The 20,165-nt window shown below is 38.0% G+C and overlaps 1 protein-coding gene across 2 annotated transcripts in view; it reads right to left on the bottom strand.

The window, feature by feature from the left end:
- Window positions 1–20,165, bottom strand: part of dock5 (dedicator of cytokinesis 5) — a 208,447-nt gene that overhangs the window by 82,180 nt on the left and 106,102 nt on the right. For both annotated transcript variants that reach the window (XM_066643473.1, XM_066643474.1), the window contains exons 24-29: window positions 18,152–18,222; window positions 17,636–17,742; window positions 8,429–8,565; window positions 8,123–8,218; window positions 7,859–7,957; window positions 4,407–4,577 (exon numbers count right to left, since the gene is read on the bottom strand). In XM_066643473.1, coding sequence (XP_066499570.1) covers window positions 4,407–4,577; window positions 7,859–7,957; window positions 8,123–8,218; window positions 8,429–8,565; window positions 17,636–17,742; window positions 18,152–18,222 — 681 coding nt within the window. The remainder of the gene's footprint in view (window positions 1–4,406; window positions 4,578–7,858; window positions 7,958–8,122; window positions 8,219–8,428; window positions 8,566–17,635; window positions 17,743–18,151; window positions 18,223–20,165) is intronic.

Here is a 20,165-nt window from a genome sequence, read left to right as displayed (position 1 = left end):
AGATTCCTCATTTCCAGAGCTGAAATTTGAATTAAATCTCTTAGTAACATAATCTTAATCAGACCATAGCAACACATCTTTTCCAAGTCATATCGCCTAGCCTATCTCTAAATTCGAACCGATTTGACCTGCGTTGATCCTGTGAGAAATTTTATGATTGTGCTATGTTTATTAAATATTCTCTTTTCTCTTAATAAAATATTTCCATTATTTGAAATAACAGCGCGTGGAGTTTGTTCATTAAGAGTCTGAAAATCCTGAAGAACTCACGTAGCAGTGACAGTATTCACTCTCTAATTAATTGTTAAGGTTTTGTCATTTAAGCCAATCCTAATAATAATAATAATTATTATCATTAGTCAAAACCATTATTAATCAAGAACGAGTAAGAATAAGGTCAAGCCGCTACAGCCACTTCTTTTAAGCATACAGAGATATGAGTTTTTGGTCATATCGCCCAGCCATAATGAATGCTACTATAAATTAAGCAGTTCAGAAAAGATCAATTAACTTTCTTAGCATACTGAAAGGACAACATCAATATCACCTCTGCAAATCTAGGTCTGTGTCAAAATGCTTCTGTTCAAGATGGCCCCTTGGATGAGACACTCATCTGTGCTGTTTTTGCTTGTTAAAATTGTCTATTGTACACATTTCCCCTGATATTATTCCAGAGTTTTTCCAGGAAAAACTGAAATTTTGGAATTCCTCAACCTGGCGAGGAACTGGCAGAGGGGCAGACATGCGGGATTTCTCTTAAGGCTGAGATGTGCGGATTTCGCACACCCTTACGTCTTTATTTCTCTCCAATCAGTGGTCTATACACAACAAATTGGTTAAAAATACTTTGGCTCAACACAATAAACAAGGACTTTTCATCCTCATCTGCCTCTGTTTCACAGAAACCTGGCTTTCTGACCTGACCCAGACAGCGTGCTGTGCCTTGTATAGACACACAGCTCACCGTTAAAACCAGAGGGGGAGGACTCTGCATTTATATCCATGAATATGGATGTAAGGACATAGCAGTACTGATAACCTCATGCTCTCCTCACTTAGAATAATATTTTATCAACTGCAGACAATACTACCTTCACAGTTTGCAGTCAACATTCCTCCAAGTGGGGAAACAACTGGCTGATCTGATAATGAAATCAGATTGAGAGTATCTGGACCCACGGCTCATCATTCTGGGTGACTTTAACAGTGTCAGCTTAACAAAAGGAGGGTCCAAGTACAGAGAGCATATTACTTTTGCCTCAAAAGAAGGAAACATTTATAATCACTGTTAAACTGCTATTAAACATCCCTAATGCATTGAGAAATGTTGGCTCTTAGGCATTCCGACCACAGTCGCCTTCACCTGATCCCCACGTACAGGCAGAAGCTCAAGACCAGCAAAACATGTTATGACAATGACGAGTTGGAACAGTGGATACATTGAATATCTACAGGGTTGCTTTGAATCCACACACTGGACTGTCTTTGAAGAAATGACAGGTGGTTTAGATCAGGGCTGCCCAATCCTGGTCCTGGGATCTACTACCCTGCACAGTTTAGCTCCATATCTAACCAAACACACCTAATCCAGGTAATGAAAGACCTTCAAGGGCATTTGAATATTAGAGGTGGGTGTTTTAAATCTGAAATCTCCAGGGTAGTAAACCTCCAGGGCCAGGATTAGGCAGCCCTGGTCTTAATGAATACACAAACACAGTAACATCATACATGTCTATGAGGACAACTGTATTTCTATTACAGTACTGGTGAAATACAGCAATGAAAAACCATGGTTTTCAGCTGAATTCAGAGAGAAAAATGGAGGCAGCATTCAAGAGTGAGGACAGAATTCTCTATAAAGGGGCCAAATTCAAGCTAAAGCTAATTATTAAATTAGCAAAGAAGAAATATCAGTACAAGTACAAGTAGCAAAATTACATTCCGTCTGTCCACTCACCCAAACAGGGGTTAAGTGTGCACAAGAGACGCGATGACAGCAGGTGCCTGCGCCATCACCATCTTACAGTTAGAAAAAAAAAACAGCTGGATTACAACAGGGCAGCGGTGGTAAAAAAAAAAAAGAAGGTCACAGACTGTGCCTTAAGGAAGCACCTATAGCACACAAGCAATACACACAGATAGTTTCAGTGATGTGGACAAAAGAAGTATGAGGTGTGTTCAGTGGGGGACGGGGGGCAAGGTTCAGTCTGTGAGAAAATCCATGAATGTAGTAGCAGTCACATGTCCTTGAGCCCGCAGTTCAGACAGGGGAGGTGCAGCAGATCTCCATAGCAACTGTTCCTCCAGGAGAGTTTGACTACAGCAGCTCAAGGCTGCTGGTAGCTGGGGCAGCCAAAACAGATAAATTCAGCTTGTTAGAATCAGAGACCTGAGCTAATTTTGAGCTAAAAATCCCTCTGATTCAAAGTTCCATTTTTGCACTGGTCTTCCAAACATTTAATCTTGGAGTTCAAAGTCGTTAGTTGCTCCTTGATGGAATCCAAGCTTCTATTCACAGTCCCAGTCTGTGTGCCAACGGCTCTGCCCATCCCATCAGTCATGTTGGTCTGTTTCCTTGAACTGACTCAACTCTTTTAATTTTCAGACAAACCAGGGTACCGCCTAATAAATCCGAATAGGTATAAATCTTCAATGTCCTCAATGGAAAGAGGCCCCAGACATACCACACGCCACCTCTCCCATCCATCTATGGCATATCCAGCTGGCGTTGTTCCATCAGGGCAGATGGGCTCCCCCGAGCCCAAGCTTCTCCTTGAGAAGATGGTGTCAATAGCATTGAGAGAACAGTTGATCAATTCCAAAATTTTGGTTTACTGTCTGACCCTTAACACGTTTCGTCAGGATGCTCACAAGTGTAGCTTCATCTTTTGAAATGAGGTACACTTCCTGCCAGTTCAGTTTTATTCTTTCATGCCCTGTGCATCCTAACAAAAGAGGATACTGACCATACACAATGTATAGTGGCAGCTTTACTTTTTACTTTTTAAGCTTCACCATCACATCCATAACTCCCTTTACTGGTACTGTCTCACTCATGTATATTTTCAAAGTCAGTTTTGCTTTGGCTTCAGATGTTTAAGCTTCTTTTGGTGGACCACTTCTGAAATGAGTGATATTGCCGTGTTCACTTACATCTGTACTGGTTTTTAACTGTACCCGGTAACCATCAGAATTTCCTAATACTGACATTTCACACAAGTATTCATCATCAGATTCAACACTTTGTTTGTCAGACTCGTATTTCGCTTGATTTACTTGTTTCTTTTTAGGCTTTCAGAATTGTGTTTTTCTGTTTTCTTTGGATTTGTCTTGAGTTGGGTTTTTATTTTTACAGGCATTTTCGAACTAACCCACATCTTCTACAGTCTATATTCTTACACCAGCATTTTGGTCTTTTGTTTATCTGTTTGTACACTGTGTACTTGAGAAGATGCACTAAGCTGTTTTGCTTCTTTGGCTGCCATCTTCATGGATGTACTTACATCATGTGTGTATTAATATTAGTCATCCACATTTTAGCTCCCTGGACATGGCTGTTTTTAGTCATTATTCTTTAGTCTGATTATTCCCTTGTTTTAATACTTGTTAATAGTTGTTGCCTCTCTAGTCTATTTAGAATGTTATATGTCATATATGTGTGCACTCATCAAGAAAAATTCCTTGTATACTTTGTAAAATCAACAGATTCTGATTCAGAAAATGCTAACCAATCAAACTGTATTTCAAATTCCATTAACTTCACCACTTGAAGAAAAGAAAGAAAATTTAGCCACATATTAATTTTCAAGTGTTACCATCAAAAGTGTCTCTTTTTCCTCTTCTAATTTAAGTATAGCTATAACCTAAAACATGTTGGCTGATTAGTTAAAGGCATTTCCACCAAGCATGACACTGGCCCTTCCCCGATAAGATGACTGACAGATGGAGAAGTCATGTAAATAAAAAAGAATGCAATCTGCTTGGACTGCATTTTCAAAAGCATTTTGAAACAAATTTGACACAGTAGGGGTGATAATGTTATTGCAAAATGTAGAGGTGCTGTTTCCCATTTAACATTGAATTTTGCCAACCTTTTAGCATGGTGGTGAGTTGGTGAGTTTAAAAGTTTGACACAGTTATTGCATGATCAAACAAAACATATTAGTTCAAGTTGGGGAATACATTTTCATTCAAATAAATATACTAAAAACATTCAAGTTAATGTAAATGTAAATGGAATAGAATATTCCATTTGAATTTTGACCTCAATCATGTATTGGTGAAATATTTAAATTCAGACTTAGGATAACATTTTGGTAATGATATGCTTCCATATATAACACAGAAATAATGTGAAATTTGGAGAAAACTGGTAGGCATTCAGGAATAAAATAAAAATGACAAACCTGCAAATGAAAATGAGCAGGATCCAAAAAATATTGGTTGATGACATCAGCATACAGGTTAATAGCCCGTAGAAAAACTTGAATTTGCAGGATGTTCATGATTATCCAGTCAGAAGGGAATATATTTCCCATCAGGTCCTTAAACATGATGAATGTCTCCATCAAGAAGTCCTGTTAAGAGAAATATTAATGCTACAGTGATATTCTGTGATGGAAAAAGCAGAGACAAACTTTATAAAACATTACTTGAGTAAAGTATAAGTGACTTGTGACAGAATGTTGGCTTTTAAATTTACGTATTATAAAAGCTAAAATATTCAAGATATTCTAACAATCCCACATTTCTCCTTCTGTGTCTTAATGGATGGATCCATAAAAATGTCAGATAAATGATAAATATATTTCACAAATACACTGGAAAAAAAAAAACCCAAATACTTTGTCAACTATAGGTGATGTTTCAGTATACGTACAACTGGGGCAGACTTAGACCCAATTAACTGGGACATGTACTACTGTAAAATGTTGCAATGCCCATACTTACACTCACAGCAGTTATAAAGTTACTTTATTCTGTAACCATTTTATTTACATTGTAAATGAGGGTTTCCCTCAATGTACTTTAGAGTGAAAGTAAAGGTGGTTTGATTTATTGATTTATTGATTGAAAGTGAAGTTCTGTGCTGAATAAATGTTTTAGCATGTTAATAAAAATTTTTATACAAGAAACATGTTCCTATAATGCAGGGAACAAGATTTATTGGCTTGTTGGCCAGAGAGCCAATGTATAGTTGTGCATATGTCCCTCCCCCCTTTAATTAATTAATATTCCTTGAATATTAATGAAATTCCAGGTGCTGATCATTTGGCCACGGTGATGTCTTCCTAGATGCCACACCCAGGATGTCTCTAGAGATCTGCGGTCTGGGGTAATTGCCTGACAGCAGTTAACGTCTTTGACGAGGTACAGATTAAACAAAGCCGTAAGGGGCTTTTATTTATTAATTATTATTATTTTTATTTATTTTACAAATAAGTTTTTCACACAAGTGAAAAGCTTGAAAAGTTCAAGGGGGCCAAATACTTTCACAAGGCACTGTATGTTACAGGCAGGAGTGGAATTCTAGTGGGAGCTGGAATAAAATAATAATAATAACTAATTTATTCATTCATTCATTATCTGTAACCGCTTTTCCAGTTCAGGATCGCGGTAGGTCCAGAGACTACTTGGAATCATTGGGCGCAAGGTGGAAATACACCCTGGAGGGGGCTGGATGTGATCTTTGATCTTGTGATCTTTGGGCCTGCAGGCTGTGCTGCATTAAAACAGGCATGGTTCTGTACTGGAATTCACTGCATGTGCTCAAGAATACTTCAACAAATCATTGTGTGCTATGAAATCCACAAATGCAAGTTTAAGCTTTATCCTGTATGGAAGAAGACATACATCAACACAGTCCAGAAATGCCACCAATTCTCTGGGCCAAAGCACATTGAAAATTGACTAAGAAAAATGGAAATCTGTTCTGTGGTCAAAATCTGGAAAACACAGATGCCATGTTTGGCAGGCAGTGAACCATCCAGCTTGTTATCAGTGCACAATCTGATGGCATGAGTTTGCATTAGTGCCTATGGGCAGCTTATACATCTGGAAACGTATTGTCAAATGCTATACAGTATATAGAGGTTTTACAACAACATATGCTCCTATCCATACAACTCATACAACAGACTTTGCTAAACTACATACTGCTATACTAGAAAGCATCTGTCACATCATATAATGAAACTCATTTTTTAAGAAAGATATCTTAAGTGCTCGGTGGAAAATAGTGAGTTGGATTTTTTCTATTGTTAAAATGTTTTTTTCCACAAGACAAGCTTGCTTAAATACAGAATTTGATGTCTTTCTTGGTCTACAAGTATGTTTCCATTTTACAATGCTTCCATCTTGCTTGTACTTGGCCCAGATTTTAGACACAGCTGACTGGGTACAATCAACATCTTTTGCAATATCCTGTAATGATTTATTGTCATTGTCATTGTCATTCATTGTCTGAAACTTCTTATCGAGTTCAGGGTCACGGTGGGTACAGAGCCTACCCAGAATCACATGAGGGCAAAACACACTCATACATTCGCTCACACACTCACACCTACAGACACTTTTGAGTCACCAATCCACCTACCAACATGTGTTTTTGGACTGTGGGAGGTAACGGGAGCACCTGGAGGAAACCCTGCTGTGTGACTGCGACATTACCTGCTGCGCCACCATGTTGCAGGTGTTTGAGCTGTGATTCATATTAATCCGCTTTGTGCAACAGCTCTTCAAGCTGTAAGCACTCTTTTTTTAAACTGAAGACTAAATTCTAAAGACTATTTACTCAGATGCAAGTGTTTTAGAAGTGCAAAGTATAGAGTGATTCCATAATATTTTCCTAAGAAATGAATGATTCCATATATATTTCCTCTACTTGATCTAAAAAAAAAAAAAAATAGAGTGACTAACAATTATATTTCTTTCTTTTTAATGTTTCTTGGTGGCAGAAGTTGGAATTTTAAAAAAAAATTGTTTTGTGGCATGTCTCGTTGATTTATCCAAGAATGGTGAATCCATAATTTTTGCCAGGGATTGTAGGTGGATATTTAAAGGCATATTTATAGGCACAAATGCCTATTCATCCCAAGTATACTGGATGGCAGACCATTATTCCAGATAATGTAGTTACACAGTCAAAGGTGTAGCACCAAATTCTGGTCCCTAGACCTAAATTCTGTACAAGCAGTGCCCATGGGCCCCCCTCAACCACCAACATTTAATGTAGGTTATTTGCTTTCACATTTAGGTTCACCTTTCTTGGGAAAGAACTTAGCTTTTGCTTTCCCTTATTTCTTTTTTTTGCCTCTTTCCTGCCTCTATTTTCTTTACTGAAAACCAGATTTAGTTTTCTTGGGCATCATCTTCCACTTCAGCAGAATGAATGCTAAGTTAAATGTGCCTAGTTAAAAAACCCAGTGAATGCGGACTAAACCATTTCATGCAAGGGGTGAGGGTGCCTGTCTTCAGACACTATATATGTAGGCTAGGACACACAATTCAATCCATCAATCAACCAATTTATTTACCCAAAACACCACATTTGCATTAGTTAGCAACATTTATTGTGTTTATTTATTGTGTATATATATATATATATATATATATATATATATATATATATAACTCAGTCCCACTTTTCACCTCACTAGGATGCCTCTTTGCACAGTTCGACAACAAAGTGACGGATGACAGATGTAGTGATTCCATGCACCTGATATTCTGTGTCATCCATGGAGTCATATTAAAATAACTGGATATACAAAACAAGATCTGTCATCTTTTAAGTCTGTTCTTTACATAATTTTTTTTTTACATTCATTGTTTATTTCTGCAAAGGAATGGGACTTACAATTATGTCCTGTCTGGTCTTAAAGGTGCTAATGTAGAGGGCATAGTGTGCATCTTCCATCTGCTTCAAGATAGCAGTCATGCAAGTCAAATAGTGTCCCTATGCAGAAAGAAAAATAGAGAAAAACTGAAATGTCAATATGCAATATTGCTGAATTAAAATCATTGTTACAAGCTCAGAGCAAAGGCTCAGAACAAAGACTGCATTCTTAACATTTGCCAGCTTTTTGATTTACTGTTCCTTAAAAACAGCAGACTTCCTTACAATCAGAGGAGAATCTCTGTTCATGCTGATGACCGTGCGGTTGACCCTTCGCAAGAGACGTTCCATAATTAATTGCACATGACTACTCTTGGGACCCTAGAAAAATGAGTGAATATGGAGAGAGAAAACATGAATAAATGGATGAATGGATGGATGGATGGATGGATGGATGGATGGATGGATGGATTGTAAAATCACAAAAAAAAAAACAAGTGTGTATATGACCTGAAACTATTGTCTTCACTGTGATGCCCTGTTAACATGACTGCATTTTGTTTTAGGAAAATTATCTGCTCAGCCACAAACCATATCTTTGCGATCGAGCATGTCCAGCAGAGTACTCAGAAGATGCACACAGGCCTCATGGTCTGGCTTACTGGAGTGGTCATCAAGTTGGCCACTAAGCTGGTCAGTAAGAAGGGGCAACAGCACATCTCGGCAGTCTGGACAGAGAGACATCTTACTCAGTTGATATTCAAAAATATATGTATATTCATTTATGTAGTTATGTATGTACAAACCCCATATCCACAGAAGTTGGTACACTTTCTAAAAATTAAATAAAATCTGAAATCTCTGATTTGTTCATTCACATCATCTTTATTTCACAGATAATATGACAGACAATTTTCAGTTGTTGTCAGTTATAAACAATTCTATTTGTAACATCACTTTTTCTTTTTAATGTACTTTATATACTTTATATCTTTACTTTAATACTTTAATCATTTGGGAATTTAGGATACTAATTGTTGCAGTATGTTTTTCTATGTGTTCCAATCACTTCCATGGCCACAATTTTATATAACAAGCAGACTTTTTCTACAAAGCTAGGTGGTTCCTAAGGTCATCTTGGGTGGCTGCTAAGGTAGTTGCTTATATTACTATGGTGTAGGTATTGTTTACTCAGATGTTGCTAGTTGTTTGCTGAGGTGGCGCTATGGTATAGGTTTTGGTTGCTACGTTTTTGCAAGGGGGATTTTGAGATATTGCTATGGTATAAGAGTTGGTTGCTAAGGTGTTGCTAGTTGGTTGCTGAGGTGTTAACTAGGTGTTTGCTAAGGTGCTATATTATAGATATTGATTTTTAACATGTCATTATGTGGCTTTTAAGATGTTTCTATGATATAGGCTTTAGATTTTATATAACCTTTTTTATAGGTTGCCATGGTGTAGCAGGTGTTTACTGAATGGTTACAAGTGTGTTTCCAAGTGGTTGCTAGGTGTTGTTGAAAAAGAATGAGATGGAAAGGGATGAATAAGAGATGAAAAAACAAACAGATGAGTGCAGGCTATTATGGTTATGAATTAGGGTAATTGTACCCATTAAGCCCACCAAATTCTGTTTTGTGGTATGTTTAACATTGACCTTTTTTATATTGGTTATATGCTGGAAAAATGCAAGATTAATCTGTGATATGAAAATATATGCCTTCGTTCGTTTATATATTTGTATATAATCGGGTATCATACGAAATATGTCAAAAGTCTGGACTGGGCTTATCTAGTACCGTGGCAGAAACATAATCATATATTAGAAACATAATCATATTTTTAACACAGAACAGCCCATGAACAAGTGACTAATTGTAATGTCATTTTCTAATAGTTATTTCATAAGTCAACTGTCTTAAAAGGGTCTCTATTTCTTAAATTTTCTGATTTTTCATTGTTCTGTTTGAAAGAAATGGTGCTGGTTAGCTGATTGTTCTATAACAGTTCTCAACAATATTTAGTTCATATTGTAGTGGAGGAAGGCCAAGAGGAATTCTCCGCTCCTTAGCTTGAGCTTTGATGACTGCCATGGAACTACCCCCACACACACATAATCTGTTTGGAGACCAGAAGGCCATGAAACCCCCTTTCCAGTTTGACCCTGGGATGTTCACAAAAAGGTTTGCCCCTACACTGTGTGGTCTGCTCGAAAGTTTATGACTACCAGATGACCATTAGACCAGCAGATAACTTTTAAATCACTCAAGAAACCCTTGGAATGGACACTAAATGTATCACCTGATGGAACTCAGAGCTCTCCTAAAAACATTTGTCAAACTAATGTTTGACTTAATCTGAGGAAGATCGCCAGATGGCTCCAGAGGAGGAGTCACCACCCTCGCCAATTTTCTCTAAAAATCATAGTAAAAATCATTCTGAAAAAGACTCTGCCCAGTAAACAATTAGCCGTTAATTCAACGTTGAAATAACGTAATGACTGACGTCTAATCAACGTTCTCTTAAGGTTGAAAATGAAAGTTGAAAAGACGTCCAAACACAGACATTGAAAAGACGATTATTAGACGTATATTGGACGTCCATTGACGTTATTAATTGGTCCCGAAGTAAATTACTTGTATAAAACGCGTTTTGGAAGTCCACTGACGTTATCGATTGGTCACCACTTAACTAACTTATTAAGATGGATTTTGGACGTCCATTGACTAAAACTAAACTCTTTTTATTCGGTCTGACTTCCGGGTTGCGAGAGATACGCTGGCACGTTTGGCTGCCGCTTCTCCCCCGGTGACAAAGTTTGTAATAGTTTTAAAGTTTGTATTCGGTTTTTCTGCCCGCTGTGTGCAAAAGTGCTGTGGAACCCAACACACTATCGAACTTTGTACTGGATTTACTGTAATATGAGCCTTGGATTTCTCCTTGTGGCTCTGAGCTCTCTTAGAGTTTAGCGTCCGTGACTGTGCTTAACATCTGCCGCGAGAGCACTTGTGTCCCCCATGCTATGTGGATTATTTCGGGATTATTTCTCTGGCTTCTCCTGGGCTGTTACGGCTGCAACTTCCATTGTGGCCTTATCATGACGACAAGGAGGATAAGGTACTCTTTTGGTGAACTTTTTACGCTCCGAAATGCACAGTGTAAAACTCCTGCTCCTCTATTGATCCATCGTCACCTTGGTATTTTGCGACGACCTAAATATTGTCATCGGGGTCTTGGTCGGACATATAACTACTATCAGCACCCCAACAATATTCCCTCGCTGTGGTCATCGTGTCGCCGTAAATCTTCCCAGGCGACGGCAGGCTCAACTGATCACGCAAATAACCGGAACCTGTGTTACGTGTCTACAACATCTCTACACGCTCCGAGCACTGATCATAATCTTAAATGTGCTCTGTTTAATGTTCGTTCCTTAAATAATAAGGCAACGTTTGTCGCTGATATTATCCAGGAACATGACATTGACCTGCTTTGTCTCACGGAAACCTGGCAGCGAGTATTTCGCGCTCAATCAGACTCTGCCTCCACATTATCAATACGTGGATAAACCTCGTTTAACTGGACGAGGAGGAGGACTTGCAGTGGTCTACAGCCCTGGCCTCAAAGTTAAAACAGTTTCAATCCCAAATATGACATCGTTTGAGTGTTTGGCGCTGTTGGTCTCTGCTGTTAAACCTGTATTGGTTCTGCTTATCTATCGCCCCCCAAAAACCTCATCTGTTTTTGTGGCAGAGTTTTCTGAGCTAATCTCCACACTTATTCCTGTTTATTCTGATCTGTTGCTGCTTGGTGACTTTAATATTCACATCAATTCTGGTAACTGTTTGTTTGCTAAAGAATTTCTTAATGTTTTACAGAGCTTTGATATTTCTCAGCACGTTGATTTCCCTACACATAACAAGGGCCACACCTTGGACATTGTTTGCTCTCTGGGTAAACACTGCTGAGCTGCGCCAGCTGAAAGCTGTTGGTCGCTAGCTTGAACGACTCTCAAACAGAACTGGCCTGACTGTGCATGCCCTTGCTTACAGTGATCATGTCTTGTTTTATAAGAAAAAACTACAGGAAGCTAAAACACTCTATTATTCTGATGTTATTCTTGGTGCCCACAGTAACCATAGAGCTCTCTTTTATACTGTTAATAAGCTTTTGAGCCCTGTGAAAAGTTTCCCTATGGTTCCTTCAGCTGAACTCTGCTCTCGGTTCATGGACTTCTTCAATCATAAAATACTTACAATTTACTCTCAGTTCCAGCCCACTGCAACCAGGCTAAACATTCCACAACTATCTCCTCAGTTCAGCAGCAGCTATTTTTCCACCTTCAATACTGTAAACCAACAGCTTGTTTCACAGATTATTAATTTCTCAAAGGCAACTTCATGTCAATTAGACCCTTTTCCTACACAGCAGGTGAAAGCCTGTTCTCCATTCATCTGTCCTCTCATTACCAAAATTATCAATGCTTCACTTAGTTCAGGAATGGTCCCAGCTTCTTTGAAACTGGCAGCTATTACTCCAGTTCTCAAGAAGCCTGGCTTAGATCCTGAGAACCTCGCAAATTATAGGCCCATCTCTAATCTCCCTTTCCTTGCTAAACTGTTGGAGCGAACAGTAGCTGCTCAGTTAACAGAACATATTCAATCATGTGATCTGTTTGAGGTCTTCCAATCAGGTTTTAGGAGGAATCGCAGCACTGAAACTGCTCTTGTTAGGGTTGTCAATGACTTGCTGATGTCAGCTGACCAAGGACTGCTGAGTCTTCTTGTCCTGTTGGACCTTACTGCAGCCTTTGATACAGTGTCATAGCCTTTTACTAACTTGGCTCAAAAACATGGTTGGTGTAACTGGTACTGCATTAGCCTGGTTTAAATCGTATCTTTCTGGTAGGCAGCAGTTTGTTTCATTGGGAAGTTTTCGATCTGACACATGCTCCTTGTCACATGGTGTCCCCCAGGGCTCTGTTCTTGGGCCCCTGCTTTTTATTTTGTACATCCTTCCTCTTGGTGACATCATTAGACATCATGGGCTGCAGTTTCACTGTTTTGCTGATGATGTCCAGATATATATTTGTACAAAACCTTCCCACAGCTTGCCACCTAGTGCCTTGCTGGAATGCTTAACTGATGTGAGGGCTTGGATGATCGAGAACTTCCTGAGCTTAAATAATAAAAAATCTTAAGCCATCATAATTGCTTCTCCTGCAACAGTTAGGAGGCTTGGTGACACTACTGTTTGTATCCCTGGATTTGTTGTCTCTACCTCATCACTAGTGAGAAATCTCGGAGTAATGTTTGATTCTACATTATCGTTTGACTCACATATTAACAACACATGTAGGACAGCCTTCTATCATCTTAAAAATATCTCTAGGATTCGCCCTTTTCTCTCTCTCACTGCTGCCGAGACCATAGTCCATGCATTTGTCACTTCTAGACTTGACTACTGCAATGCTCTGTTGTGTGGCCTCCCTGCTCGGGCTTTGAGTAGGTTGCAGTATGTCCAGAACTCTGCTGCTAGGGTGCTGACCCATACAAGATCTTGGGAGCATATTACTCCAGTCCTAAGTCGTCTTCATTGGCTTCCAGTGAAGTACCGAATACAGTACAAATTGCTTGTGTTGGTGTTTAAATCCTTGCATGACCTTGCCCCTTCCTACCTAAGTAGTCTACTGAAACCATACTCTCCAGTGCGCACTCTTCGGTCCTCAAGCCTCCATTTGCTTGAGGTCCCACATTTTAAGCTAAGCACCTCTGGAAATAGAGCATTTTGTGTTGCGGGTCCAAAGCTGTGGAATAGTCTTCCTGATGAACTGCGGGCTTGTTCATCTGTAGATGTTTTTAAAACCAGACTAAAAACTCATCTTTTTAAACTAGCATATGGATGATACTATGTATATGTCTCTATGGCCATTTTATGTTTGTATGTGCATTTACCTTTTATTGACTTTCTTCTTCTTTTTTAACTTTTTATTTTCATTTTTATTTTATTTTATTTTATTTTTATTATTTATTGTACAGTGTCCTTGGGTCACTTGAAAGGCGCTTTCAAATAAAAATTTATTATTATTAAAATATGTCCTTGACGGACAGACTTACGGACTTGACGGACAGTTTACTGTGTGAGAACATCCAGACGCCACCTCTGAACTTGACCAAAAAGAAGCTTCTTTCAACGTCCCCTCTTTCGGGGAACTCCCAACCAGGACAGCAACAGTTATCCCAAAAGGGAATCCCAACTGACGTCACACCGCTCTAAGGCCTGCCCATCCTGGAGGTAACACCTCCTTAGCCGCTTCCACCGGGAGAACAGAACCGAACCAGGGCCTGGACCCTTTGCTGCAACTGTGTGTGAATCGCTCTGCCCATCGGTTGGTTGAACTACGTCAAGTAAGCCTCAAATATAATTTTCAGAGCTGATGTCTAATTAGTCCCTTGGTACATTTTACTTTTAACTTTCATTAGTTTAGATCATATTAGTCACACAAGCCATATAGCCTAGCCACTGATTAGACTCATAAGTGTTTCATCTGCACTGATCCCCGTTTGTGAGGTTATAATAATTGTGTTTAATGTCTATTAAATGATTATTGTTTCTTTCCAATAAAGTGTTCTTTGATTTGTAGTGATACTGTGTATAGAGCCTGTCCTTGAGGTCTGAAAATCCTGAAAAAAAAAAAAAAACACATTCTAGCGTGAATAGTATCCATATGTATGTATATAACTTGTCCCTTCCATAAAAAATATATTCACAATGTGACTATACATTATATTAATTAACATTTTGAATTATTCTCATTCAAAATTAACTTGGTTTGTCTGTAGCATTGTACCATTGAAGCCACCTTGAAATAAAGCAAAATGTTACTAATATTGAGCTGTCCATTCATTAGACTAATGTAGAATGCATCAGAAAACTGTCAGTGTACATATTTCACCATTTTAAATTATTTAGCAAAGAAATTAGCAAATTATTTTAAAAATTTTGCAATTTAGCAAAATCAAATTTATTTATCGCGGACCCTGACTTGGATAAGCGGTTACAGATAATGAATGAATGAATGAATGAATTTATTTATTTATATTAGCTTCGTGAGATACCTCATAAAACCCAACTTTCCATTTGAAGGAAAATAGCATAAATCAACAAAATATCACTTCTTAATTTACACTAATCAAAATAGCAATATCTGATTTTATGTTAGCTAAAATTACAGTACTTACATTTCAGTACTTACTAAATAATATTGGCTGAAAATAGCAAAAATGGGACAAACCTGAAAGGCCCCAAAATACCAAAGCTTTTTCAGAACGTTGTGTGAGTTCCCCTAAGGCAGCACACATATATGTGGGTTTACCTCAACACTGGCAACTAATTTTAATAAAAATGTGTTGGAAGGAGCAAATTGCTGAATTGGTTAAAACAATTAGTTGTACAAAATATTAAGCACTTTTTATTTCATTTGATTCTGAAAATGGGCTTAAATGACACATGGGGTCTGTCCTGAGATGGTATAATCAGATCCATGCACAGTGTACTGAGTAACAATGAAGAAAAAGGGAGCTGTTTGTGTTCTTTCATTTGGGAGTTGTTGTTGTGTGTCCGCCTCAATACTATTACACTTTGACACTGAATTAAATCAATATACTTTATTGAGCATGTGGAGGGGCTCAGCAGCACCTGCTAGAAACTGCGATAGAAGTCAGAAAGAGTGAAAGAAGTCAGTCTCCAAGCACAAGCAGCTCCAAAAAAACCCACCAGAAATAGAAGCTCGATTTGTCACTAGTCGTTTTTAACAAAGAAAATGCCACTAAGAGGTTTAAGAAAGTTTGGTTCAACTCAAAACTGAATGAAAATGTAATGCTCCCACGGATCTTTAAACCAAAGGATCGCTGATTCGCTCATTTCGCTGTCAAAAAGGGATTCAGCCTTAGACAGATCATCCAATCATCATGCAGAAGCTGAGCGTCCGGGCCAGCCGAGGCCAACCCACTGCCCCATAGACCCCCAGAGACGCTGAGCATCCGATGGGCGGGACAAAAGCCAGCATTTATCCAATGACTCGTCTCGTTTCACTGCACTTCGCTATTGAAATCTGTGGACGCTCAGCGTCCGCACTGTTTAAATCACTGTGAATCTGCGCAAATGATTGAGAGGAAAGCCGCGTGATAAGAAGCTGATTCTGAACAAAATCGCGTTGTAGTGCATATTTATTCAATGACATGTACACACAACAGTATATATTTGATCACTTATTTTTTGACATTTTAGGGGAAGCTGAGCTTCCCTTGCAGTCTTAGAGCAATCGCCACTGATAAACACATTACTGTGTCACTTTAACACAAAATCAGAGTCTCTGACTTGTCTTTTTGACCCTCTGGGGTCTGGTCGCTATTGAAATTTCCAGTCTTATTGAGCCTTTTTGTGGTATTTGAGTGTACTTTCCTCTTTGTTAGGTATTTCTTCTTGTCTAAGGTGTTCCTGTTTATTCTCTTGTGTTTCACTTCTTTACATGTGTTGTATTTCTGCGATAACATACTCCAGTTGGAGATTGAACAACAACTTAGTTTCCAAATTTCCTCACAACTTTGTGGTGTTACATTGAATGGTGTTGTAAACTTGTCCACTTTGTCTTGTTGAACTAGTACTGTGTCTTTTTGTTCAGCGTCTGTCACAAACATTTAATGCTGTTGTGTTTGACTCACACGTCTGGTAACTTTCCTCTTATTTTTCAGTTAAACAGGAGTTCTGCTGGACTTTTCCCTGTAATTGGATGCTCAATACTGCAATAAACAGTTTATATTTTCTCAATTCTCGCTTCCAGTCCTTCTGCATGAGCAATCCTAATTCTTTTCATCAGTGATGCCTTTTGGTATTCCACTTCTCCATTGGCCTGCGCCCATTTTGATGTTGTTTTGATATGTTTGATTCTACTTGTTCTATTCTATTTTTGTACTAGCACTGTACCTAGACCTACAGGGCTTGCATCTGCTATTACTTTGGTTTGGGCTTCTTTGTCAAAATACACTAAGGTACCTGCTTTTGCTAACTCAGACTTTAAAGCTTCAAATGACTGTTATTGCTCTGGCCCAAATTTAAATGTAGTCTCTTTTCGGGTCAAGCGCCTTAGTTGCTCACAGTGTTGCACAATGTGGTATGAATCTGCTGCTGAACCTACTAGTCCAAGAAAGCTTCTCACTTCTGCAGTATTCCTTGGTTCTCTGGCTTCTGCTACAGCTCTCACTCTTTCTTCTGTTGGTCCGATGCCCTTTTGTATCAGCAGTATTCCCATGAATACAAGTCTGTCCATGTTGAACTGACATTTTTGCAAGCATTTTTCATATATTTTCTGGTCTTTGTATTATCACATCATCTGAGATGTTCTCAACTCCTTCGATGCCTGCCAGTTCATTTGCTATCTCGTGCTGGTATTTCTCACTGACGGGACACCAAATATTAGTCTCTTGTACCTGTACAATCCATTGTTCACTGCAAATGTAGTGATCTCCCTGGACTCTGGGGTTAACTCCAACTGATGATATCCCCACTTAAGATCTAATTTGCTATACACTACAGAGCATTCAAGCCTCTTGAAACCTCTCTCTTGGAAGTCTTGACAAACGAAACAAATAGAATGTGCATTGGATGAATGTACAAAAATTATGTACACACCACCTAATATATATATATATTCATGCAAACTTAAATATGGTACAGAAATGATATAATGATAAAAAATTATGACCTTATGCATATTTTTTATATTTTCAAGGGTTTATTCACCTGGCAGTCTGAAAATGTCACTCTCCACAATCTTCACCATACAGCCCAACTTCTGCCTCACCAGTTGAGAGTCTGGAATACTCTCAATAAACTTAGACAGCAGAACACTTCAGCAGCAAAATCATTTCAGGAGAGATTTGCAAAGAATGAATAAACATGGATACTGCAATGCAGGATTGGGCAATCTTATCTGCAAAGAGCTGGTTTTGCTGCTGGTTTTTGTTCTAACCAACAAGGAGGTCACAGGATCGGTTGTTTTAAAGAGACCAACTAATTACCGGAGTGAAATCAGTTGTGCACTGGCCTGAATGGACTAAAATCCAGCAGCCACCCTGGGCTTTTGCGGATAAGATTGCCCACCCCTGCTCTAATGCATTCAAAAACTCAACTGGTTTAAGTAAACTTATTTCTAAAAAACTGAAAGACAAAAATAAAGAAAACAAAAATCTGAAAAAATGAATCTATAAACACATTATAATGAACAATACAAAATAATAACTGTCAATTTAACTTTACCTGAGTTCAACTGGATCAAAAACATGCTGGATATCATTAATGATGGTAGGAAGGTACTTCAAAATAGCCCCCTGAGAAAAAAAATGCAGAATTGTTTGAGTTATCTATACATTTTGTTTCGCGATCTTTGAAGCAGTTTATTCTCTTTGATAAATGCCCAGTCCTGAGTGAAGGTCGTGTGAGATTTCAGCCTGAGATCCTGCCCTCTGTCCAGTCACATTACAGTCTCTACACACTGGGTTGCCAGGGCCACAAACATAGCATCTTGCAGCTATGAAGTGAACAAGTGAACAGAGGTAATGTTAGACTTTACCTTACCCAAAAAGCCTCAATGCCTTTTTAAAAATTCCATAACCAAAGATGAGAGGAGATATTGGCCATGGTTTTAAAGTATAAAACTACCAAGACAGATCCAGAGTTGACTATAATTTTCTCCCAAACAGGTAACAGCAAATAATTTCTAAAACATGTATAGAAGTACAGAAGCACATAGATTAAAGGAGTTAACTCCACAGTTTGTGTTTTATATAAAGAAATTAAGGCATAGAGGCATAGTGATGATTGAAAGGTGTAACTTTTTTTTTTTTTATGAAGGTGAATATCAACATGACTGAAAGGTGTAAATACAAAGTTTGTTTTAAGGAATGTAAAGCAGATTAATGTGCTTCTCTGTGGTGTGTGTGTTTTAAACAAATTAAGGAGTAAGAATAGTGTTTAAAAAGCCTTGCTTGTTTGCCTATCTAATGTGCAATTGAGAATGCAAGCTTGGTAATACACAACAAATATAAGCCTTCTTTATCAGGTAGATGTTTCAGTGACACAGTGTACACTTTGTTCAGTGTTTTAAACGGATAAAATGGAAAAAATAAATTGTTTCAAAGCGAGTTTTGTTTATAAAACCAAGCGCTATCTTTAATGTCACATATCTGTGTGTTTAAGGTGAAAAATATTCAAGAAGCTGGATAATAACGCCAATTTTTAGATATGGGAAAAAAAACGCTTGACTGTGAAAATTTTGAAAAAGAAGCAAGGATCTGTCTCCTAATCTGACATTTATTGTTGAATAGAAAATAACACCAGCTTTGTCTATTCCGTTTAATGTGGATTTAGACATTAAAAGCTGTAAACAAAGGGAAAATGGCAGAGGCTCTTTAAATTTTTGCCTTTAAGTAGTAAGTAAATGTTTAGTGACATGATGTACAACTGGTTTGTTTGTTTTAAATGGATAAAGTGAAATAAGAGTTGCTTTAAAAATTTTAAAGTTAGCAGTTTCTTCAGCTCTTAATGTGGAATAGAGAATTCAAGAAGCTGGTGAATAACCTCAATAAGATTCTTAAATGGACACATTTAAGGTGAAAGGAAATGTTTGAATTAAATAATTATGAATCAACACAAATCTGCCTATTAGAATTATCTATGGTGGAAGGGAAAATAGATAAATAACCTTGTCTAGTCAAAATATTTAATGTGGATTTGGACAAGGCTTGTAAATGCTGGGAAAATGATGGTTGCTGCTTTACCACTCTTTTTGTCTTTATCTAGCACAGGTAGTATGTTTTACTGAAATGATTAACACTTCTGTGTAGATAAGTCGATTATGCACATTCATATTAGTTATTATGTTCCAAAGTTTTTAAACTCGTCTCTTGCTTGTTCATGTATGTTCAATTTTCCTCAAACTGGCAACCTAATCAAGCTTCAAGTCTTGGGAGGACAAGGAGGATGCAGACTGATCTCTCCACTCTTTTAAAAATGTATTGTAGTTCTCATTGTAAAATATAGTCAGTATTACAGATTTCTCTTTTAAAAATGTAGGCTAACACAACTGGATTTTATGGAAGCCATTAAGTTTCAGATGAACTGCACAAAAACTTCCTCAATTACTGCACCTAAATGCACCTCATCAATAAAACCTGAAATGCACACATTTACAGAACAACGCGCAAGAGTTACAGTAGGGGTTAGCAGACGACAGGGCTATAAAGTACTAAAGGTAACTTTTATTATCTTGTAA

This window comes from Hoplias malabaricus, chromosome 14, assembly GCF_029633855.1.
Source record: "Hoplias malabaricus isolate fHopMal1 chromosome 14, fHopMal1.hap1, whole genome shotgun sequence".
In the NCBI taxonomy this organism is placed as follows: Eukaryota; Metazoa; Chordata; class Actinopteri; order Characiformes; family Erythrinidae; genus Hoplias; species Hoplias malabaricus.
This window is presented reverse-complemented; position numbering and strand designations above follow the sequence as displayed.